At 41.0% G+C, this 22,555-nt stretch overlaps 1 protein-coding gene across 2 annotated transcripts; it reads left to right on the top strand.

The window, feature by feature from the left end:
- The first annotated feature begins 808 nt into the window (after positions 1-808).
- LOC122564949 (transmembrane protein 250) lies at positions 809-11,026 on the top strand. Of its 2 annotated transcripts, XM_043720488.1 has the most exons (3): positions 809-920; positions 4,344-4,544; positions 10,372-11,026. In XM_043720488.1, the coding sequence occupies exon 3, from the start codon at positions 10,533-10,535 to the stop codon at positions 10,950-10,952; it is 420 nt and encodes a 139-aa protein (XP_043576423.1). In that variant the 5' UTR covers positions 809-920; positions 4,344-4,544; positions 10,372-10,532; the 3' UTR covers positions 10,953-11,026. The 2 variants fall into 2 exon arrangements, with proteins under 2 accessions (XP_043576423.1, XP_043576422.1); XM_043720487.1 differs by lacking the exon at positions 4,344-4,544 and having other exon boundaries at positions 811-920.
- The last annotated feature ends 11,529 nt before the right edge of the window (positions 11,027-22,555 follow it).

The following is a 22,555-nucleotide window of genomic DNA, read 5'->3' as shown; positions in this document are numbered from 1 at the left end:
TGTGTGTGTTTGGTACATGAGCGTGTATCTGTGTGTGTGGTACATGAGCGTGTATCTGTGTGTGGTACATGAGCGTGTATCTGTGTGTCTGCTACATGAGCGTGTATGTGTGTGTTTGGTACATGAGCGTGTATCTGTGTGTGTGGTACATGAGCGTGTATCTGTGTGTCGTACATGAGCGTGTATCTGTGTGTCTGCTACATGAGCGTGTATCTGTGTGTTTGGTACATGAGCGTGTATCTGTGTGTTTGGTACATGAGCGTGTATCTGTGTGTGTGTTACATGAGCGTGTATCTGTGTGTGTGGTACATGAGCATGTATCTGTGTGTGTGTTACATGAGCCTGTATCTGCATGTGGTACATGAGCGTGCATCTGTGTGTGGTACATGAGCGTGTATCTGTGTGTGTGGTACATGAGCGTGTATCTGTGTGTGGTACATGAGCCTGTATCTGCGTGTGGTACAAGAGCGTGTATCTGTGTGTGGTACATGAGCCTGTATCTGCGTGTGGTACATGAGCGTGTATCTGTGTGTGGTACATGAGCGTGTATCTGTGTGTGGTACATGAGCATGTATCTGTGTGTGTGGTACATGAGCCTGTATCTGTGTGTGGTACATGAGCATGTATCTGTGTGTGGTACATGAGCATGTATCTGTGTGTGGTACATGAGCGTGTATCTGTGTGTGTGGTACATGAGCATGTATCTGTGTGTGGTACATGAGCGTGTATCTGTGTGTGTGGTACATGAGCGTGTATCTGTTGTCCATGTGAGCTCTATGTAGTTCACACCTCTTCCTGCAGGGGGCAGTTTGCCGCTTCTCTTTGCGACCTGCCGTAAGATGTGACCGGTCGCTGAGGAGATGGGAACAAGCCTCCCCTTTACCAACAGCGCGAATGTTATTCGTTACTGGGCTCAACATGTAAGTAAAACAGAAACAGAAGCAGAAGCGATAGGTCTCTGTCAGTAATACCCTGAGTGCTGCTTTAGCGCCTGAGGAAGGGGAGGCCCAGAGCGGAGAGTGCTGCGGGTGGAGAGGGGGCCCGGGGCCCGGGGACTGAGGACTGAGGACTGAGGACAGTGGGCAGGGGCCTGGTCCTGGTCCTGGTCCTGGTCCTGGTCCTGGTCCTGGGCCTGGGGGCTGGGCCTTGGGCACCGGGGGCTGGGGCAGGGACTGGGGACTGGGGCAGGGGCAGCTGGGGCTGGGGCACTTGGGGTGGGCCTGGGGCTGGGGGAACCTGGGGCTGGGGGAACCTGGGGCTGGGGCTGGGGCTGGGGCTGGGGCTCCCCCCAAACCCTCACCTCAGGAGCCCAGGCCTGGGGTTTACTGTCTCATTGAAAAATAAACCCTGAGACAATGAGTAAAATCCCTCTTTAGTGAAGCAAAGTGCTCCTTTGTGACATTTAATCCTTCCCTCTTCATTGGGAAACGAGGTAATGTTTAATCACATTTAATTCCGTCTTTTCCCTTTTCATTTGAGATATGTTCTCCCTCTCAGCCACAGCATCTGTCTGAGTATCTGAAAGGTAGCAGTCCCTCATGAAGCCTGTCATTAATAACACTTAAGCTTTTGGGGGGAGGCTTGCCCTCTGACTCAGATGCGAAGGTGTTACCTACTGAGCCAGACTTGGCACTAATTTTGGATGTTTGTTTATTCAAAGTTGATTTACTTATCCTGCTCTCTCAATTTTGAACATTATTTCCCACAGGCTCAAGTTGTTGAGAGAGAAGTGTGTGGGTTTTTGTTCCTACGAAAGGATATTTGTGTGCCATTTGTGTTTTGGTTTTAAGTATTAATGGCATATGTTGTGTATATGTCGACACTGGTTGTCACTCCAGGAGTATTGATAGTGTTCCCCTTTATTTTAATAAAGGAATTTGAGGAAGTTAGTTTATTATTTGAAGATTTTTTAAAAATAAGCAAATTGTTTGAAGAATAAGCAATCCTTCAATGTGGCATAAAGGAACAGCCAAGTGTTGAAAAGGTGTGCTATGACAAAAGATTGATTAAGCTGGACTCCTTCATTCCTAATAAAAAACCTCTAGGATACCATACTAAGTACAATGAAATAATTCTGCCTGATTAAAGGTATTTCCCCAGGTTAATCCTGGAATAGTGAGCAGTCTTAATGCAAGTCTTTTCTGAAATCTGGTCATCTTTTTAACTAAAAAAAAAATCAGACTTAAATTTACTCATCGCATCTTTGCACTTGAATCTCTTTCTGCTAGCCTGGCATGACTGAGAGTAGTTTTTCAGATCCACACAACAAATAGAAGCAAGAAAAGACCATATGGCCCATCTGGTTTGCTCTGTAGTTAATTGCGACTGATATTGGGCTTCATTTCCACATTTCTTCCCTGTCCTCATATCTCTTGACATCAAATATCTGTCTCTTGCAGTCTCAAATAAATAAATGAATGATGGAGCATCCATAATCTTCTGTATAGATATTTCCAAAGATTCACAGTCATTGGAGTGAAGTGATTTCTCATCACCTTACTCCAACTTGATCAGGCCCTTCTCATGTATTTTAGATTCTCCAACCAGTGGAAACAACCTCTCTGCCTCAATGCTGTCAAACCCTCAGGGTATTGTACGTTTCAATGGAATTACCTCTTCCAAAATCCAGAAAATATTGATGCAATGTATTCAGCCCCTTACTGTAGGACAATCACCTCAACCAAGGTGCTGATCTACTATCTGTACCTCCAGTGCAGGTGTGTCCTTCCTTAAGTATGGAGACCAAAACTGGATACAGTATTCCAGATATAACTTCACTGAAGCCCTGCGCAGTTGTAATTTCTTCATCCCACTTAATGTTAAATTCTTCTAGAAATGTCTTTTATTAGGATAGAATTTTCCAATCCCTCCTCTTGGCATTTTCCACTAACATTTAGAATTCTTTGCTTTTAGTACTCACATTTTCTTCAAACAGTTTAGAAATAGATATCATATATGCACGTCCTGTGGCAAAAACAGCTTTTTTTCACTTCCAATGGTCTGCTTTACCCTGCTGTCCCCATCCTCACCTCCGAGAACAAATTTGTAATTAAGTTTGAGACCATAATAGTGAGGAAGAAGCTGTTCTTGAATTTGTTGGTATGTGTGTTTAAGCTTTTGTATCTTCTATCCTCTCGGGTTGGATCTCCTTCTCACTTCAGAAATCTCTGAAGTTTTGAATTGTTAACATTGAAACAACTGAGGAGCAGGAAAATGCATCCAGGAAGTTCCTTGCTGTGATCTGAGTCAGTTTGTAACTCTTGGTAGATATTGTGGGTCTTCTGGTCTTGCTTTGCATTCTTTGCTACTGTCTGCAACGTGATTGCAGTTTCTGATACAGCCTTTAACTGTATACCTGTTACTGCTCTCTTCCAATTGCAATGTCAAGAATGAACAAGGAAGAGTGTAGTCAAATTGGCAAATGTAAAACAGAGAACTCTCATCTCTCGATAAAGGCCTCCTGTACTGAAATGCAAATATTGTGTTTGCAAAAGAAATGTGCTTTGAAATTAGTTCTACTTCAGTGACTTAAATTGTAGGAAGTACTGCATGTAAATGAAAAGTATTTTGGCTAGTTACTCAAACACTGCTATTCCTGAATAACATCAAAATAATTGATAAGTCACCTGTCCCTTACTCTAAGTAACTGGCATTGTTTTTCTAAGTACATGGTTTGTATTATGATGGAAGTCTATTATAATATCAGGTCCAAAAAGTGAAACCGTAATGTAGTTGGACCATGTTCATAAAACTCTTATCTGTGACTGACACATTAAGATTTAAATAAAGATTTAAAATAAAGGCCCCTCCCTGTCCGAGAAGCAAATTCACTTTCAATCGCGTTACAACATTGCAGTTTTACTGCATTCATGGTACTCTGCTGGAGAAATCACCTGCTTCTGTCAAAGATGTTTCTGTAGGCTTGGCCATGAATTCTGTTGCAGTAGTTTATTGAGGTTCTTTAAGTAGACTATGTAGAATGATTACTCTGTAGCGTTCTGTTAAAATAGATTCTGCTGTTGGTTCAGCCATAAATCCTGCCCATCTTCCTACTCATTGGCTGTCACAGTGATGTCATTAGATATTCTGTAGAATGTATATTCAAGTTACTGATGCTGAGGCACTTAATACTATATTTATACTGTGTTTGTAGCACTGCTGTGAACTAGTTTGTACTGTGAACTAGTTCTGCACTGTAACATGTTTGGATTTGACCAAGGCCATGTGAGACCATCTGAGGATGGCCTTAGAAATTGAACGTGAAACAAAGCCTTTATGCAGCTTTTAAAAGTGGATTTAAACCGACTTAAATAATTTCACGCAAATCATTTTTAATTTTATAGGATGTGCATGCATTGCAGCAAGTGCAGAAGAGGTTCATAAGGAGATGAGAAACTTCAATTATGAAGATTAATTTTCCAAGCTATGTCTGTTTTCCATTGAGAGGAGAAAGCTAAGAGGAGATCATGAAGGGTCCAGACAGAAAAGACAGATATGGGACTGTAAGTAGTCCCCACTGTCTAAGTCTGGGAACCCAGCACTAGGTGAGTAAGGAGGTATCATTGTAGGGGTTTTGCTGAGGCAGGGTAGGGGGGTATTAGTGGGGTGGCAGCAGCACCAACAGGGACCAGACCTTGGTGTGGGGTGGTGGGTAGGGAAAAGCCTGTTGATAGGAATACATACATACATGAACTACGATTCAAGCAATAGCTTTTGCCACCCACCCCTAGAGGGCTGTGGGAGACAACTTCACAGGGCTGTGGAAGGTCAATCATTGAGCATGTTCAAGAAAGAAATCGATAGGTTTCTGGAAACTATTGATATTCAGGGATGTGGAGATATTGCAGGAAAGTGGAGTTGAAGCAGATGGTCAGGATCTAATTGTGTGTGGTACATATACATGTATCAGGATCCATTTGAATAGCAGAGCAGGGATCTGGACAGATTAGAAAGGGAGAAACCTTTCCCACTCCTGAAAGGATCAAAAACAAGAGGGCAAAGATTTAACATAGTTGGCAGAAGGGATGAGAAAATGCTTTCTTCATGCAGTGTGTGGTTAGGGTCTGGAATATACTGGCTGAGAATTTGTTTGATTCACATTCAAATCAAGGCATTCCCAAGGGAATTGGATGTTTATTTGAAAAGGAAGAAAATGCAGGACTGGGCAGAAGGGGAGGGAGTGGTACCAGGTGAGTTACTTGTGGAGAACGGTGCAAACATGACTGACCAAATGGCTGCTTCTGCACTGTAACAATTCTGCAATATAGGGTCATTCTTGCCAGAGCATGTCTTAATCCCTTCACACTGGTCTGAATTAAAGCTCAGGCCCTCTGGAAGCTCTTGTGTAACCGATTGCTTCACCTGTTTGCATACTTGCACCGTTGAGGTACCTTCTCCCTTTACTTCATTGGCCAGCTGCTGCTCTGACAGCACCAGTAAGCCACCACTCCAGTGTCAGGAGTCTGCTCATTGACCATTCTGGTGAAGGGCCAGGTCTTCCATTTGATCTTGGCATTGGAATTGTGACCCCCAAAAGATCCTGTCCCGCGTTCCTTTATTGAAAATTTTAAACAACTTTCATCGAGCAGAAAATTCAAAAGTAATTTGAGAGACTCAATCCAAAAAATGCTCTTCAACACAGAAGGATCATTGACTAACATCTTATACTTTGGACCTTGGTGGTATTATTTCTTCCATACTCAAGTATGAGCAGTCCATCCACATTCCAATCATATTAACCTTCATGCTCATTTTATTTACAATAAGGAAATGGGTCTGAGTATACCCTATGTTCTCAAGTTGGCACCAAGGGTATTGTACCTATTGAGAGAATTGACGCGGGTAATTGTCTTTTTGGAGAGAATGCTTTGTGAGAGATGACTAACTTGCCTGAAATGCTTCTATTTTCGCTAGCATTCTGGAATCTCTGTTTGGTCTCTGCTTGTTCTGCTGTATTTGTTGTGAAACTTAAGCAGTGAGACAATATCACCTGAAGAGAGTTCTGCAGCTCTTGCTTAAATGTATCGAGGTTTCCCCGCTTTTGCACTCTACTGTACTTTTTGCTGTTGTGTGAAGAGAAGGAAATTTTACCAATGTATGAAAGTTGGCCATTAAATAAAGCTGGTCCTTTGCTGTTGTGTAATAATAAGCCTTTTTTTCCATTTTAAAAGGTTGAACACAATACCTGTTAGTTGATATTTTCATGGTTTAGTTTGTGTTGCCTTTTTGGAGAGAATAGTCTGTGAGAGATGATTGCCTTAAATGCTTCTATTTTTGTTACCCTTTCTGGAATCCCTGTTTGGTCTCTGCTTGTAGAATTCCAACTCCAAAATGTACTGGTTTTTCTTCTCCTTTTTGCAATATTGCTCTGGTGAAGTCAGACCACCTCTGACTGATGATCATACATTTGCTCTGCATACCATGATATCACTATGAGCCACCATGCAGAGGGATCTGGGTGTCCTTGTGCATGAACAGCAGAAAACGAGTATGCAAGTACAGTACGTGATAAAGAAGAAAAATGGAATTGTGGTCTTTATTGCCTAAAGGAACAGAGAATAAACGTAGGGAAGTTGTTAGTGAGACAGCACCTGGAATATTACATGCAGTCTTGGTCCCCTTACTTGAGGAGGGATCTAGTTGTATTGGAGGCAGTTCAAAGGAGGCTCACTGGATTAATTCCAGAGATGAAGGCTATGTCTTGTGAAAAGAGATTAAGCAGTTTAGGCTTACACTCTGGAGTTGAGAAGAATGAGAAGAGATCTAATTGAGGTGTAGAAGATGCTAAAGGAGATTGAGAAAGTAGATATGGAATGGATGTTTCCTCATGTGGACCAATCTAGAATGAGAGGTCACTATTTTAGGAGAAGGGGGAAACCGAGGTAAGAAGAAATTGCTTCTCTCAAGAGGTTGTAAATTTGTGGAATTCATTACCTCAGAGTACAAGGATGCAGGGACACTGAGTAAATTTAAGGAGGGGATAGACAGATTTTTAGTTGGCGAGTTATGGAGAGCGAGCAGGAATGTGAGGTTGAGGCTGAGATGAGATCACCCATTATTGCATTAAATGGCGGAGGGGCTGAATTGTCTGCTCCTGCTCCTTGTTCTTTTATTCTTATTTCAGGACTGATTTTATACCACTGGATGTCTGTGAATCATGCCGCTATTGTCTTGCCATTGTAATTCATCTGAGTTGCACTCATTAAATAATCAGTGTACAGTATTTGAATAGAGTAACACTTAGTGAGTGCAGTATCTTAAGTAGCTCTGTGTTTCTGGACTGAAAAGCCGGTATTATTAGTAAGATTGGAAATTTAACTTCACACACATGATCGACCTGAGGAAACTAGTGACATGGGCAATGTGTATAAAAATGGTTTATGTAAGTAATTAGTAATAAATAATAATGTACTTTCATGTTAAATACTTCTATCTAGCCATTTGTCTGAAGAATGTTAGTTAGTTGCACATATAATGTAAGTATACCTACATGTGTAATATGTAATGGTAATTGCTTAAAAAGCCTATAATTATGGCAGGACTAGACGGTGGCACGATGGCTCAGTGGTTAGCACTGCTGCCTCACACCCCCGGGACCTGGATTCAATTCCTGCCTTGGGCAACTGTCTGTGGAGTTTGCACATTCTCCCCATGTCCGCATGGGTTTCCTCTGGGTGCTCCGGTTTCCTCCCACAGTCCAAAGATGTGCAGGTCAGGTGAATTGGCCATGCTAAATTGCCTGTAGAGTTAGGTGGATTAGTCAGGTGTAAAAGTAGGGGAATGAGTCTGGGTGGGTAGCTCTTCGGAGGGTCGGTGTAGACTTGTTGGGCCGAAGGGCCTCTTTCCACATTGTAGGTAATCTAATCTAATCTAGACATTCCCTTCTATACTTGACTAAACAGCAAGTTTTCTCTTTCCTGCTAAGATTTCTATGAAAAACTTCATTATCTTGTCTGGTTGCCATGAGCGTGAAGGCCATGTTTCTGACTGTGGAAACTACTGCCTCAACCAACAATTCTCTTCAGCCATGGGCAACTCCAACATCTCCCAATTCCTGTCCTCGATCCAAATTCCTCCTCCTCTAACTCTGCAACTTTCTTTTTATTCATTCCTGAGACATGGGTTTCACTGGCTGGTCCGGAAATTGTTGCCCAGCCCTGGGTGCTGTTCAGAAGGTCTTGAATTGCTGTCACCCACAATGCTGTTAGGCAGAGTTCCAGGGTTTTGACCTAACTACACTGGGTGGAAGGAATGGCAATATATTTCCAAGAAACGATGAGAAGTGGCTCAGAGATGAACTTGCAAATGGTTTTGTTTCCATACATTTGCTGGCTTTGTCCTTCTAGGTAATAGTGTGCCACCAAAGAAGCCTTGGTGAATTTCTGCCATGCATCTTGGTAGCAGCGGTGTTTACTATTCACGATGTTAGTGGTGGAGGGTGTGAATGTTTGTGGTTGAGATGCCAATCAATTGGGTTGCTTTGTTCTGCATTTGGGATGCTTGGCTGTGTTTCAAAACTGCTGTATGAATGTAAATTATTACTAATCCTTTAGAACTTGCCACCACAGTATTGAAGTAAAATGTGTGGAAGCATTTGAGGGGAATCTTGACAAGCTAATGAGGGAGAAGGAATAGATGATTGCCTGGATAAGTTTAGAGAAAGAAAGATGGGAGGTGGCTCGAGTGGACATCAGCAATGGATTGGTTGAGCCACATGGCCTGTCTCTGTGCCTGTGTTCGATGATATTGTCTCTAATCTCTATTTTTTGGTTTCCCTTGTCCTCTCACCTACCTGAACAACATTGCCAATCTCCTGGGTTGAGTATCTCCTTTGTTTTAAAAATGAATTTGCCAGAAATGAACAGCAAGAATAGAAATTGTGAACCCAGTAGCACAGCTGAGGACCAGATTTTAAAACAAGTTATATTTAACAAAACTTTATGTAGTATCTAAATTATATGCCCCATTACAAATTATTGCAATATTGGAGATAGAAGGAAATAAGGGACGCAGTTCAAATTTACAGGATTATTGCTGGAATGATACACTATTTTCCTCCTCTCTATCCCTAACAGATTGTTCCAAAATTTGTCTTTTTTATAAAGAAAAAGGTCAGCTGTGTATAACCCATAAAATAGCATTTGATTGGGCGACTGTGTGGAGTTTGCGCGTTCTCCCCTTGTCTGCGTGGGTTTCCTCCCACGGTCCAAAGATGTGTAGGTCAGGTGAATTGGCCATGCTAAGTTGTCCATAGTGTTAGGTGCATTAGTCAGAGGGAAACAGGTCAGTGTGGACTGGTTGGGCCAAAGGGCCTGTTTCCACACTGTAGGGAATCTAATCTAATCGGAAAAATAAATCTGCTGATGCAATGTGGAGAGAGATCATGATTGGTGAAATACTTAAGAAACTACATGCCTGAAAGAGGGAGATTCGTCTTCAGAAACCCATTTTTAAACATCAGCTTGTTGGAAATAATTATTCTAATTTATGTTTTGGTGGACAGTTAGCTCTAATAAGATAATCAGAGGCAGTGACCTGGACAGGTTACAGAAGAGGACTGTTGGGGCACCAAATGTGCCAAGTTTCCAAAGAATTAAAATCTCAGTCAAGGGTAGGTTTAGCATTAACTATGAATGATAACTCAAAATCTTTCACTCTGATTATGTAGATCCCTTTATAAGCAAGTGGATACTAAAATGTAGGTATACTCTTAATTGTTTTATTTCCATTCTGTTAAATTGCTGACTCTTAATTCTGATTCAGTTTCACAAGGCTGATCAATAATGGCGGAGGGTTGCAAGTGTGTGTGAAATGGCTGCTCTTGATTGGCATTGGTACACCTGGATAGAAAGGCTTGCCCCTTTGTGGGCATTCATTATTTTTTTCCTTCATGAGATGTGGGTGTTGCTGGCTTGGTCAGCTTTTATTGCCCATCCCTAATTGCTCAGAGGGCAGTTAAGAGTCCACCATGTTGCTGTGGGTCTGAAGTCACAGGCAGAGGAGGATGACAGAATTCCTTTCCTAAAGGACAAGAGTGAAACAGATGGGTTTTTACTGCAGTCAAAATTGGTTACGTGGTTGCTATTAGACAAGCTGTTTTAAATTCCATATTCAGGTTTCAATAGCGGCCTTGGTAAGACAGGGACCCATGTCCCCAGAACACTGTACTCTGAATTACTAGTACAGTGACATTGCAGTGTGCACCACCTCCCATGATGAGTGGTCTGCTGCTCCTGTCCATTATATAACTCTACATCTTCAGGAGGAACGAAACATTAAATGAGGGGAATGGTGGGAAACCTTGCAGTAGAACTGAAGAATGCTTCATTTATATGTTTTCTTTCTATGATTTGATCTTTTTTTCTCTTGCAGGAATAGTCTTCACAAGAGACATGGCAGATCATAGACTTCAGCTACACAGGAAACCAGTGGGAGGCTGTTGACCAGTAACAGACGATGATTTGTTTCCTTTTAGCAAAGTCACTTTTCCTGGGGCTCCAATCAACGAGGGGACATTGTAACAACCTGCCTTGATGCCTGTAATCCCAATCCCCCGCCGGGTGCGTTCTTTCCATGGCCCCCACACTACATGCTTGCACTCGGCATGCGGCCCCGTACGGACCACTCATCTTGTCCGGACCAAGTACAACAACTTTGATCTTTACTTGAAATCGCGGTGGATGTATGGCTTTGTCCGCTTCCTGCTGTATTTCAGTTGCAGTCTCTTTACATCCATGCTGTGGGTGGCACTGTCCATCCTGTTCTGCATCCAGTACTTCTCCATTCGTGTTTCTCTGCGCTTTCAGTACAAGCTGTCCATAGTGCTCCTGTTGCTGGGGCGCAGGCGTGTTGATTTCAACACAATCAATGAACTCTTTATCTATGGGATCCATGTGACCATGCTGCTAGTTGGAGGACTGGGCTGGTGTTTTATGGTCTTTGTTGATATGTAAATACGAGCGCATGTGAAAAGAGAAAAGTTATGAGCATTATGATGTAAAATATATTGTTTACAATCCTGCAAAAAGATTTATTGATTTTTTTAACTTATTAATTTAAAATATATGAATCAAGGATTGCCCCCCTCTCTCATTTCCTTTCTCCATTTATCCCCATGCTCTATTTCCACTGACGTGTGTTAAAAGAAAATGCAGTTATACAATGTCCTTTTTGATCACTGAACTTCTCAAACCTTTACAGTCAATCCAAGTAATTTGTTGAAATGTAAGAAACATGACAGCCCATTTGCACATAGTAATGTGACAATGACCAGATATGGCCAGGACACCAAGGATAACTCTAGTTCTATTCTTTGAAATAGTGCCGTGGGCTCTTTTATATTCCTGGACACAATGTTAATTTCTTGTTTTAAAGTTTCATATAAAAGATAAACCTCCAGCAGTGCAGCACGCCATCAATATGTCTCAAGCCACAATGTTAAACCAACTGGCTACTCTGGAATTAAGCTACACAGACTACGATGATTCCCAAAATCTAGATCTGTATGAAGTTACCTGATCTTCATGCCTCAGAGATAGGACTCCTATAATTGCTCTTCATGACAAATGGCTTGGGAAGAGGGGAAAAGAAATGCAATTGTTTCCCTCTTCCTGGAAAATATGCATGTGTGCAAGTTAGAATTAGGTTTATTGTCACATGTACTCGCAGTGAAAAGTTTACAAAGTCACCACTTCTGGTACCATTTTAGGTACAAAGGTACCTAGGTACAGGATCTTAGGAATAAATTAGAAAATAAAGAAATGAAAAGTTTGGTATTAAAGTCCTTCAAGCAGACAGCACCTGGCCTCCCCTGTAGACTGCTTCTCCAATCTGTGCTGAACTCAAGCTGAGATGACCTGCTCTGGCTGCTGCCAACTCAGACAGCCTTTCCATGTTGGGTGAGGACAGAATTGGATATGATCAAAAGATCTGCTTTTCCATGTTTTTTTATTTGAATAGCCAGTTTACTGAGCAATTGGAAGCTGCATCCTGCTTGTGGAACTGTGCAGCAACATGTTGATGACAGGAAGAGTTAAGACGTGCTTTTAAAAAATATACTATCTCAGTTCGGCAATAGAAAGCCTAAAAAGTCTATGGAAAGATAAATAAAAGCAACTGCAGATGCTGGAAATCAGAAACAAAAACAAAGTCCTGGAGAAGCTCAGCCGGTTTGGCAACATTTGTGGACAGAAAATCAGTGTCAACATTTGAAATCCAGTGACCCTTCATGGGAAGATAAAAGCTGAGCAAAACCTTTCTGGAGTAGAAGGGATAAACATGAACATGGAAAGCAGAAACTGAAAGGAAAATTGGGAAAGCAGATCAGATTTTTTAAGTTACTACTGCCAGTGTTTAAGGCAGCCAACTATGCAGTGTGTTAGGGGGAAAGTGTTGAGCAGTTGAACTGAATTGAATTATTTATCATCACTTATGTTTAACAAATAAAGAGTGAAAAGTGTAACATGTCACCACGCTCCAGTGCCATTTTCAATTACAGAGGATATTAAGATATAATTAAAATACAAGTAAAAGTATTACCTTCCTTGTGCTCCACTCGACATGGAGAGAGGCGTGGAGGGTCTCTACAAAGGGGTCTATGCCCACAAACACCCTGGCATCACAGTCCATTCCAGGAGTCCCAATCCAGGTTCACCATTGCTGCGCCACTAGGAGCAACATGCCGGGCCTACCATGTTGCAGCTGTTGCAACCACCGCTGGTCATTAATCCACCAGGCGTATCAAGTCAGGCTTGCCGCAGCTAACCAGTCCTAACCACAGAGGCTATCCTGCCATCACCGCCATCTTGAAAACCAGTGCTGCATCTCCTCAAGTCCTGCACTGGGCCCAAAGTAGGGAATCAAAGGTAGAAATAACAGAATTAGTTAAGTAATGGTTAGTTAAAGTAATGAGCAGCAGGAAGCATAGAAACACCTATGGATAAAGTGGCTACATTGCCATGATTCGCAAACATTTTTTTTTAACTTTATTCGTTCATGCGATAAGGATATCACCGGCTAGGCAGCATTTATTCCTAGTCCTAATTGTCCAGAGGGCAGTTAAGAATCATCCCCATTGCTGTGGGTCTGAAGTCACATGTAGGCCAGACCAAGTAAGGATGGCAGTTTCCTTCTCTAAAGGGCATTAATGAACCAGTTGGGTTTGTCCTGACAACAATGGGTTCATGATTAGCATTACACACTTAATTCCAGATTTTTTTAAATTGAATCCAGATTACACCATTTACTGTGGCAGGATTCAATCCAGGTCCCCAGAACGTTATCTGGGTCTCATGGATTAACAGTCCAACGAGAATACCACTCGGCCATCGCCTCCCCCTTGAAATTTCACCACAGAGACTTCAAATATCAGTTAATCGATAGGATGCTACAGGGCCATGAAAAACACATGTTTGTTAATATCCTTTAGGGATTGAAACCTGCCATGGGAATGAGGTGAATTTTATTTACAGAACGAGTTGTTATGATCTAGAGTGCACCGCCTGGAAGGGCTGTCACAGCAGATTTAACAGTAACTTTGAAAAGGGGTTAGATATATACTTGACAAGGAAAACCTTGCAGGGCTATGGTGAATATATTGGGCTGTAGAGCCAATGAGATAAATCAAAGAGCTGGCTATGGAGTAATATGCTGAAAGGCTCCCATCTGTGTTGTGAGAGCTTATGTTCTGGATCTGAATACTGGTGATGCAAGATGACACTCAATGGTTGGCAGTGCTTTCTGAAGTAACTTCTCAAACTTTTTGTTTTGTGTAAAAACAGTAAGGAGGCAACCACCACACTCTGTAGGAATTAAAATAAACATGGTGTTACCATCATTTCTCACATCCTGACTTTATGAATGAATTTCTGAGCACAGACATGAACAAATTAAACAATTGTTAATAGAGAAAGCCTCATTAGTTCCAAAATACTTCAGCTTCTCTTTCATATTCATTCAGCTGTTTCATGCTTGGGATTGAGTGAGCTCTGAACATTCTAATCTGGAAGGTTTCTTCCTTTTTAAATGTTTTGACGTTATAATTTGCAATCAGAAAAATGGAGTTGTATGACAGCTCTAATGCACCACATCATTCAATATCTAAATGTTGTATTCAGATGTACACTTTTCAAAAACCCATAAAAAGGTTCATTTGGATGTTGCATGAAATCGCCTGAAATTTGGTGCACCATATCTAGGCCATATTTTATCAGTAAAATCTATCAGCCTATCAACTCTACTGGTTCCAGGCCTTCTGGAAAACCTGGCAGCAATTGACGTCACAGTTGTAGAAATCAGTGGCTTTTCCTCGGTCATTTTTAATTGGGTGCTGTAGCTGTACTGAATTTATGTGAGGACAGTTTAGACAGCTTGTTTTGAAATATTTGTTGTATATAGGTATGCAACTTACATTAAGATGTGAAGGGTCACTGGACCTGAAATGTTAACTCTGATTCCTCTCCACAGATGCTGCCAGACTTGCGGTTTTCCAGCAATTTCTGTTTTTGTTGCTATTTACTTTTTCCTTCCTGACCTATATTAGGAGATTGTTTTAAAAAAAAGACCCAAAATGATGAGCAGCAACAGGCTATGGATGATTTAACATCTCCCAACATGTGATCCATCTGATCAGTGTTGATTTTACTGTTTGAAGAGCACGTGGTAAAATGTATGATTAAATGGAAGTTTATCTGACCAATAAAAGTTGTATATGAGAGAGCTTTCTATGATATTAATTGGGATATTCTTGGTTGAAGCTAATCTCTCCTATGCCTCCTGTGCTACTCAGAAGGCAGGCATAATTATCTGGAGAAAATGAGGACTGCAGATGCTGGAGATCAGAGTTGAGTGTGTTGTGCTGCAAAAGCACAGCAGGTCAGGCAGCATCTGAGGAGCAGGAGAGTCGATGTTTTGGGCCTAAGTCCTTCATCAGGAATGTCGGGGTCCCAAGGGGGCTGAGAGATAAATAGGAGGAGTGTTGGCAGGGGTGGGGGAGGTAGTTAGGAAGCCGATAGGTGGATACAGGTGGTGGGTGATGGTGATAGGTCGGATAGGTAAGAAGGAAGATGGTCTGAAAAGATGGGAGAAGTTCAAGAGGTCGCTGCTGAGTTGGAGGGTTGGATCTGAGATGAGGTGGGGGGAGGGGAGATGAGGAAACTGGTGAAATTGGAGTTGATGCCATGTGATTGGATGGGTACCTAAGTGGAAGATGAGGTATTGGGTGGCTAGGATTTGGCGGTGGAGGAGGATCAGGACTTCCATGTCTTTGGTGGAGTGAGAGGGGGAGTTGAAGTGGTCGGCCACAGGGCAGTGGGGTAATTCCTTGTTAAGGCTTCAGGCCTGATACAACCAGGCCTGTAATTGTTGGCACTTGTGAAATCATGAATTACAATCCCTCTACATCCCATTATATAGAACCCTTAGAATTCAGGTATTGCTATCTATTGTGTGTTTGTTCTGTATATTGACAATCCAGTGCAGAACCATGTTCTTCATCTTGCTCAGCAGTGTGTGTGTTGCATTTAAACCAGTTAAATGATACTGTTGATTTTGACTGTTTCCATAATGTATATTAAGTCCACAGAGTTAGCCCCCTTGATTAGCATCCCATTAGTCCAAATCTAATCATCCTCAGTATAAAAGGAACTAATGAATGGCTACAGTCATTGGCGATAGAAAGACTTTAAAGCTGTTTAATTCCATTATGCTTTATTGACTGGAGATTACATTTCATAAATGACATTCCTTCAACTCCAAATATAGTGTGTTCTGAATAATTTTATACTAGCATAGAGTCAAGGTACAGTATGTTATAGTTAGATCAGTACATAATATCGCCGGCACATTGCTGTCCTTAGTAGTTTCAAGCCCATTACCGATCATTTCTATTTTAATGGTCTGTTTGTAGAATTAGAATCTCTTAATTAAGTATCACCAGACATAGGGAGTGATCATGTAGAGCGCTTTTCACCTTCCACCTTTTGCATACGATTGTATCAAATGAATATTGTTTATTTTGGAAGCTGCCATAGAAGAGGAGATGGTGTTCGTGGGTTATTCCATAAAGCTAGGGACTAAGGATATTTTTCATTTGCATATCAGCTATAATTCAGAGTTCCAAGATTGAAAGTTTCTGTGGTATACAAGGTGGTACTATTTCACAAAACATTGTTTATTCAGTCCTTGTTCACTTCTATCAAATGTCTGACCCATTTGCTACCTGGATTGCCTGTTGCCAAACTCCTGACTGCAGAACCCTTCCTCCTCTTTGATATGGTTAAGAACACCTTTGCTTAGACATTTTCCTTTTTAAAATTACTGTTGTATCACCCTACTCAAAAAATCTAAGTCAACTCTTACCAAGGTCTTGCCAACTACCAACTCATTTCTCATAAGCTTTTCTATTCTAAGGTTCTTAAATATGCCATCAACTCCCAAACCATATCCATCTCCTTCTAAACTTCAAAATAACTCCTTTGATCTTTCTTCTACTCTACTCTGCATTAAAACACCCTTGTCCCAAGTCACATGGCTTAACTTTGATCAAATAGTGAGGTGTTACCTCTTTTTTTCTAACATAATTCATTTGAGTCATTCAACTAACCAATACCAAATCTCTCATACAGTTGTATTATCTTTAACCTGAACTTTTCTTGCCTGACTACAGTATTCGTTCTTTCATTTGCCATGTACATATGATTTTGGGTGAAGTGAACAATGTGTATACTGGGATACACAATATAACAGAATTGCATAGGACAATTCAGATGGAGCACAGTCTTTAATGCTGTCAGTGTTTGTACAAACCTCAACTTTGCTTAAGTTCAATTTAGTCTTTATCCATCATTGCTCACTTAACCAATCACTAACATTGCTGGTTTATAATGACTCCATCCATTTTATTTCTGCAACCTCTATATTCCCTTCATCATGATTCAGTTTTCAGGCTCATGCCTTGGTTTACATCTGCCCCACCACCTCTTTCAATGATAGAAGACTACTCAGCCACCTCAAAATCATTCTCTGCAGCTCCCACCTCAAATCCCTGTGCTTCATTATTTTCCGCTTGTTAAAAAAGATCAATATCTGGCTTTTTGGTGAAATGTTGATCCCTCCCTCATGACCCAGTGTCGACTTTATAATTTAAAGATACTGCCAGATTGTCAAGAATGCCTTAAAATGGGATTAAATGTGCCTTATCAAATATGAATCAGTGTTTGGTTCTCTGGTCTATTATTTCTTTATATGATAAAAGAGATGGATGAACTGATTGAGGTCTTTGGATTTATGAAATAATTCAATACTGTAAAAGAATGGAAGATGGGAATGTTTTTCCTTTCCTATTCAGCCCATGATCATTTCTGAGTCCTAACCTCAGGCCATGTCAGTGTCAGTAACGGACACTACTTTGAAGACTGCCAGAGGAAGTGATGGTTCCGGGTACAATTACAACATTTAAAAGATATTTGGACAGTTACATGGATAGGAAAGGTTTAGAGGGATATGGGCCAAATGCAGCAACATGGGACTAGCTCAGTTTAATAAGTGTGATCAGCATGGACAAGATGGGCTGAAAAGCCTGTGTCTATGCTGTATTCCTCTATGACACTATGACCCTAGTTGGGCCAGTGTTGAGTTTAGTTAGATATTAAGTAGTGCCCTAAAGTAGGAAAAAGGTGGCAACAGGGATATTTAGGAAGACACATGCAGAGCAACTGATGCTGTGATTGTTCTAAGTGTCAGGGTAGCCAATGGTCCTGAAATTTCTAGGTGTGCCCCATTGTTTGGCTCTTTGACCCTTGTCCTGGATCAGGCATAGGAAGCATTATGTATCCTGGATTTCTTGTTTTTCTCCAAGGATGGTCTCTCCACAAACTTTGGCAGTGACAGGCTGGTGATCTGTACCTGGGGTGATCCAATGTGTCCAGGGGTCAGGTATGAGCCTGCAGCATCAGCCTTGAGACAGGTCAATTCGGTTGCGACAGTAGTCTCATGTATGAGTCAATGGCCATCTATTCCTCTCCCCCACCAGTACCAAGCTCTCATTTTCCTTCAGCATCTCACCTGTCAAGAGAAATTTGCCCAATAGCTTAGAGATCACAAAACACATCTCGAAGTGAAATTGACAGTTTATTACGAACGATATCGCTGGAAAAGAAACAAACTAGGCTGACACAGAACTGAGTCCGTACAGATACATCAGACTTTCTCTTTCCAGGTCTGAGGATGAGATCAGTTTTATAATAATGCTGCACAATAAGGCTGATTAAGAAATGGGGAAAATACAATGTATCTGGAAATGGAGTAATCTAGTGACAAGGATGCTAATTAGAAAACAGTTATCGGATAAATGTCCTGTTCCTTCACACAATGCAACATCCTGTCAGTATCGATGGTACCATTCCTCTTCACAGGGAGGTGTTAATGTCTCCTCTGAAGTGGTGAGGTGCTTCCATTGTCCTGTTCCTGGAGCATGTCCTTGCTGGCGCCTGTCTGTCTGACCTGCTCTTTGTGTGGCTTTGGTATTGCTGGGTTGTGAAACTGCCCTTAGGGCTTTGAGATATCTGTGGTGCTCTGTAATTGTCAGCAAGCTTAAAGTGTATTCTCTTGTCTGTGTGGGCTGTCTGATTTGGCATGTGAGCCTGCTTGGGAATTCTCAGTGTTTTTGGAACAGTTTGGCCAATTTTGCTTTTGTGGGCCTCTTGTAGGTTAGCAGATCTTTTCCCACATCACCCTTCCCTGCTCCCAAAGTCTTTTCAACAACTATTCATAGTGAAGTATCTCTCTTTGGCGCACCCAGAGCTGATCACCCTGATTGGTGGAGTGATGAAAAATGATGATGCTGTTAGAGAGTACATTTCAAGAAAGAAGGCATAAGTAAGTATTTTTCTAGTTGTCAGGATGTAGAGTTGTGTGCTATTCGATTTGGAGTTGGTGCCTCAACTGTTTACAATTTTATATAAATGACTTCGATGAAGGCACAAAGGTCTGATTGTCCAATTTGCTGATGATACAAAGATGGGTAGGAAAGGAAATTGTGAAGAGTATGTAAGGAGGCTAAAAGAAGCTATAGGTATTTGTGTGAGTGGGCAAAGTGGGAAAACATAGAATTGATCATTTTGGCAAGAAGAATAAAATGGCAAGAGGAAGCAGAGGTGTTTGGAAGTCCTTGTGCAAGAATTGCAAAAGGCTACAGTGCAGGTGCAGCAAGTAATTAGGAAAACTCATAGAAGGATGTTGTTAGTTACAAAGGGTATTGACTACGAAAATAGAGAGATGATGCTTCATTTATACAGGGTACTGGTCTGACCACAAGTGCAGCGCTGTGTGAAATATTGGTTATTTATTTTAGGAAGTAAATACATTGGAAGCAGTTCAAAGTTAGTTAACAAGACTAATAACTGGGTGGGTCACCTTATGTGAAAAGATTGCATGGGTTAGGCTTGTAACTGCGGAAATTTAGAAGAGAACTGAAATGTGTAGATCTGAGGTATCTTGACATGGGAGGGGTGAAGAAGTTGTTCCCTCTACGGGTGAATCTAGGGGGACACTGTTCAATGGTAACAGGTTTCCAGTTTAAAGCACAAATGATGCAAAATAAATTCTCAGGTTCATGAAACTCTCATCATGAAAAAGTAGAGGAAGCACAGCCTTTGAATATTTCCAAGGCAGATGGGGATATATTCTTGCTAAGCAAGGGGTAGGTTATCAGATGTAGGCAGAATGTAGATTTGAGGTACAATCAGATCACCATAGCCTCCTTAAATGAGGAACACACTCGAGTGACTGAATGGCATACTCCTGCTCATTTTGTGTATGTTGTCTGGGGAACTCTTGGAACAGGTAGATCTTTCATTTGATGCAGCTTTAACTGCAATAGGAGCAAGGTAGTGGAACCTGAGGATGAATGCAAATTATTCCCTATCACCTTGAACTATCATTGTAACCTGTTGAATTTTTCACCACACCAACTCTCGTCATGGCATGCTACATTTTAATGCAGCTATGTTCTACTGAATTGTCCTTCAGGGCCTTAGAAGCACCCAAACTTAACATCTTCCTACTTTTCAAGGAAATGTCTCCTCAGAGAGGGGAACGAATACTCTGTGCACCACATGCTAAACTCAATAATAAAATCCATTTTTCATGATTAGTTATATAAATTAGGTGAGAAACACTCCTCATTTTAAATATCAGGTACTTGAGTATTGCATTCTACAAATCTATATAAAATGTGAGTGTGTTATGCATAAATGAGGAAAACTAAGCAAATAATTTTTCTATGAATTGGAAATAGTAAACTCACTTTCTGTCATGGGATAATAGGCCATACGGTTAACATTTTGTTTAGTTGCTTTTGAAAGGATTGGAAGGGGCATCTACAACGTAGAAAGAGAAAGCTGTATAATTGTAGCCTGCAAACTTCTTCAGAACGTTAATATCTCAGTAATATCTCTGATTAGGTTGGCTACATCATTCATGATAAACAAAGTATCTTTTTTTAAAATGCTGACAATGCACATGTAGGCTAGTAATTACCTCTCTGGTGTATATTTTGTATGCTTTCTTGGCTGCCTTGTTACTGTTTATCGTTTGAAACAAGAATCCAATCCTCCGAGAAAGCAGCATTCACAGAACAAATAATTGTCCAAGCTGTGCATATATCCTTACATTGGCAATCTCTGAAGTAAATTGAGGTATTGTATGTGCAAATGCCGACTGCATAGAATAACTGTTCTGAGATTGGACTATTTCCATATGCATTCCGCATTGTTGGTTTAGTTGAAATTTCTGAATTCAAAAGGAATATTGTTCTTGTGACAAAGTCTTCTCATTAATCTTTACTTGCCCTTCTGACTGCTGGTTTTTGCTGAGTTCACTGCTCTCAGTCAGGATGACATTAGGAATGCTACAACTGGCAGCCACACTCTTGGCGAGGGAGGGGGTGGATCAGCAAAGTTTTCAGTCCCTTATTATGATGTATGATCCCTATTAAAACTCTATGGAATTTGGCAAGGCCAAATCTTTAATATCTGTGATCATTCCCATGGTCAAATAGTCACTGCCTTGGCTTATACAGGATGAATGCCTACTTGGACGTGGGATCAAACGTGACTGATGTTTATTTGATTTTAGCCCAGTGCTGGATACTGCCTTCAAGAATGGATGATGAAGGATATCTTGTGTCATTTGGAAACACTGAAATTTATGGCACAGAAGATACCATTTGGCCTATCATCTCTATCAACTGAAAAAAAGATTTTTATTCCCACATTCAGCTTTTGGTCCATGGCAGTAGAGGTTTTGGCACTTCAACTCTACGTAGATCAAAGCGCTTTTTAAAAAAAATATATGGTTTGAAAATTTCTGTCTCTACCACACTTCCAGACTGAATACCAGATGCCAGACAGCCTTTCCCCACTCTAGAATTTCTAGGTGAAAGAAATGTCCTTAATTTCCTCCAAATATTTTGCCAATTCTTTTTAAATCTATGCCTCTTGGTTATTGATTTTTCTGTTAAGGTAAATAGGTGTTTCCTTTTCTCTCTATCAATATCTCTCTTAATTTACACACTATTATGATTCTTGGCTGGGCCACCAAGTTTATGTTACAACCTGATTAAGGACCGGTGACTATTTTTAGTTAAAGTAACAAAGTTGAAATCCTAGATACTTGATAAGCTAATAAAGTCACGGGTTTCTGTGGTTTCAAACAAACAAAATACACTTTACAATGTTGGAAAGATAGAGAAATCTACAATATACAGTATGTACAGCATCCAGAATTAACATGAGGTAACAATGGGCTGACAGATAAAGCATTTGTCAAACACGTCTCTGAATACATCAAAAGCAGATGCAGTAAGAGCAAATCACCACCATTTCTCAACAATCCACCCAGGTGTTAATGAGTCTATGGGTCACCAAATCTTATTAAACCTTTGTCTCCTTTAAAAGGGATTCCAAACCTAATTGTTGAAGATATAATCCTGAGGCTCCTTCAGAAGCTACATCATCATGGACTATCTCAAGGATTACTCATCCTGATAGTTCAATCTCTTCCGTGGAGACTTATGGAAGTTTATACAATCACGAGGGGCATAGATAAGTTGTATAGCAAAGATCTTTTACTTGACGTGGGGGAGTTCACATTCTTTATACAGCGAGTGGTTTGTGGGTGGAATGAACTGCCAGAGGAAGTGGTGGATGCAGGTACAGTTACCATGTTTGATAGATATTTGGACAAGTTCATGAATGGAAAAAATTTGGAAGGATATGGGCCAAAGAGTCTGCTTCCATGCTGTATGAAAGTGTGACTGTGTTCCACTGGATTCAGATGCTGTACCCCAGCACCTACTCATTGGATACACCAAGCTAGTGCTGATGCTGAATTCTCCCAAGCCCTAACATGTGTCAGCTGCACTAAATAAAGTTAAAGATCACACAACACCAGGTTATCGTCCAACAGGTTTAATTGGAAGCACACTAGTTTTCGGAGTGCCGTTCCTTCACCTGATGAAGGAGTGTCATTCCGAAAGCTAGTATGCTTCCAATTAAAC

This window comes from Chiloscyllium plagiosum, chromosome 30 (genome assembly GCF_004010195.1).
Source record: "Chiloscyllium plagiosum isolate BGI_BamShark_2017 chromosome 30, ASM401019v2, whole genome shotgun sequence".
Classification (NCBI taxonomy): domain Eukaryota; kingdom Metazoa; phylum Chordata; class Chondrichthyes; order Orectolobiformes; family Hemiscylliidae; genus Chiloscyllium; species Chiloscyllium plagiosum.
Note: the sequence above shows the minus strand (reverse complement) of the source record. Positions and strands in the feature narration are given on the sequence as shown.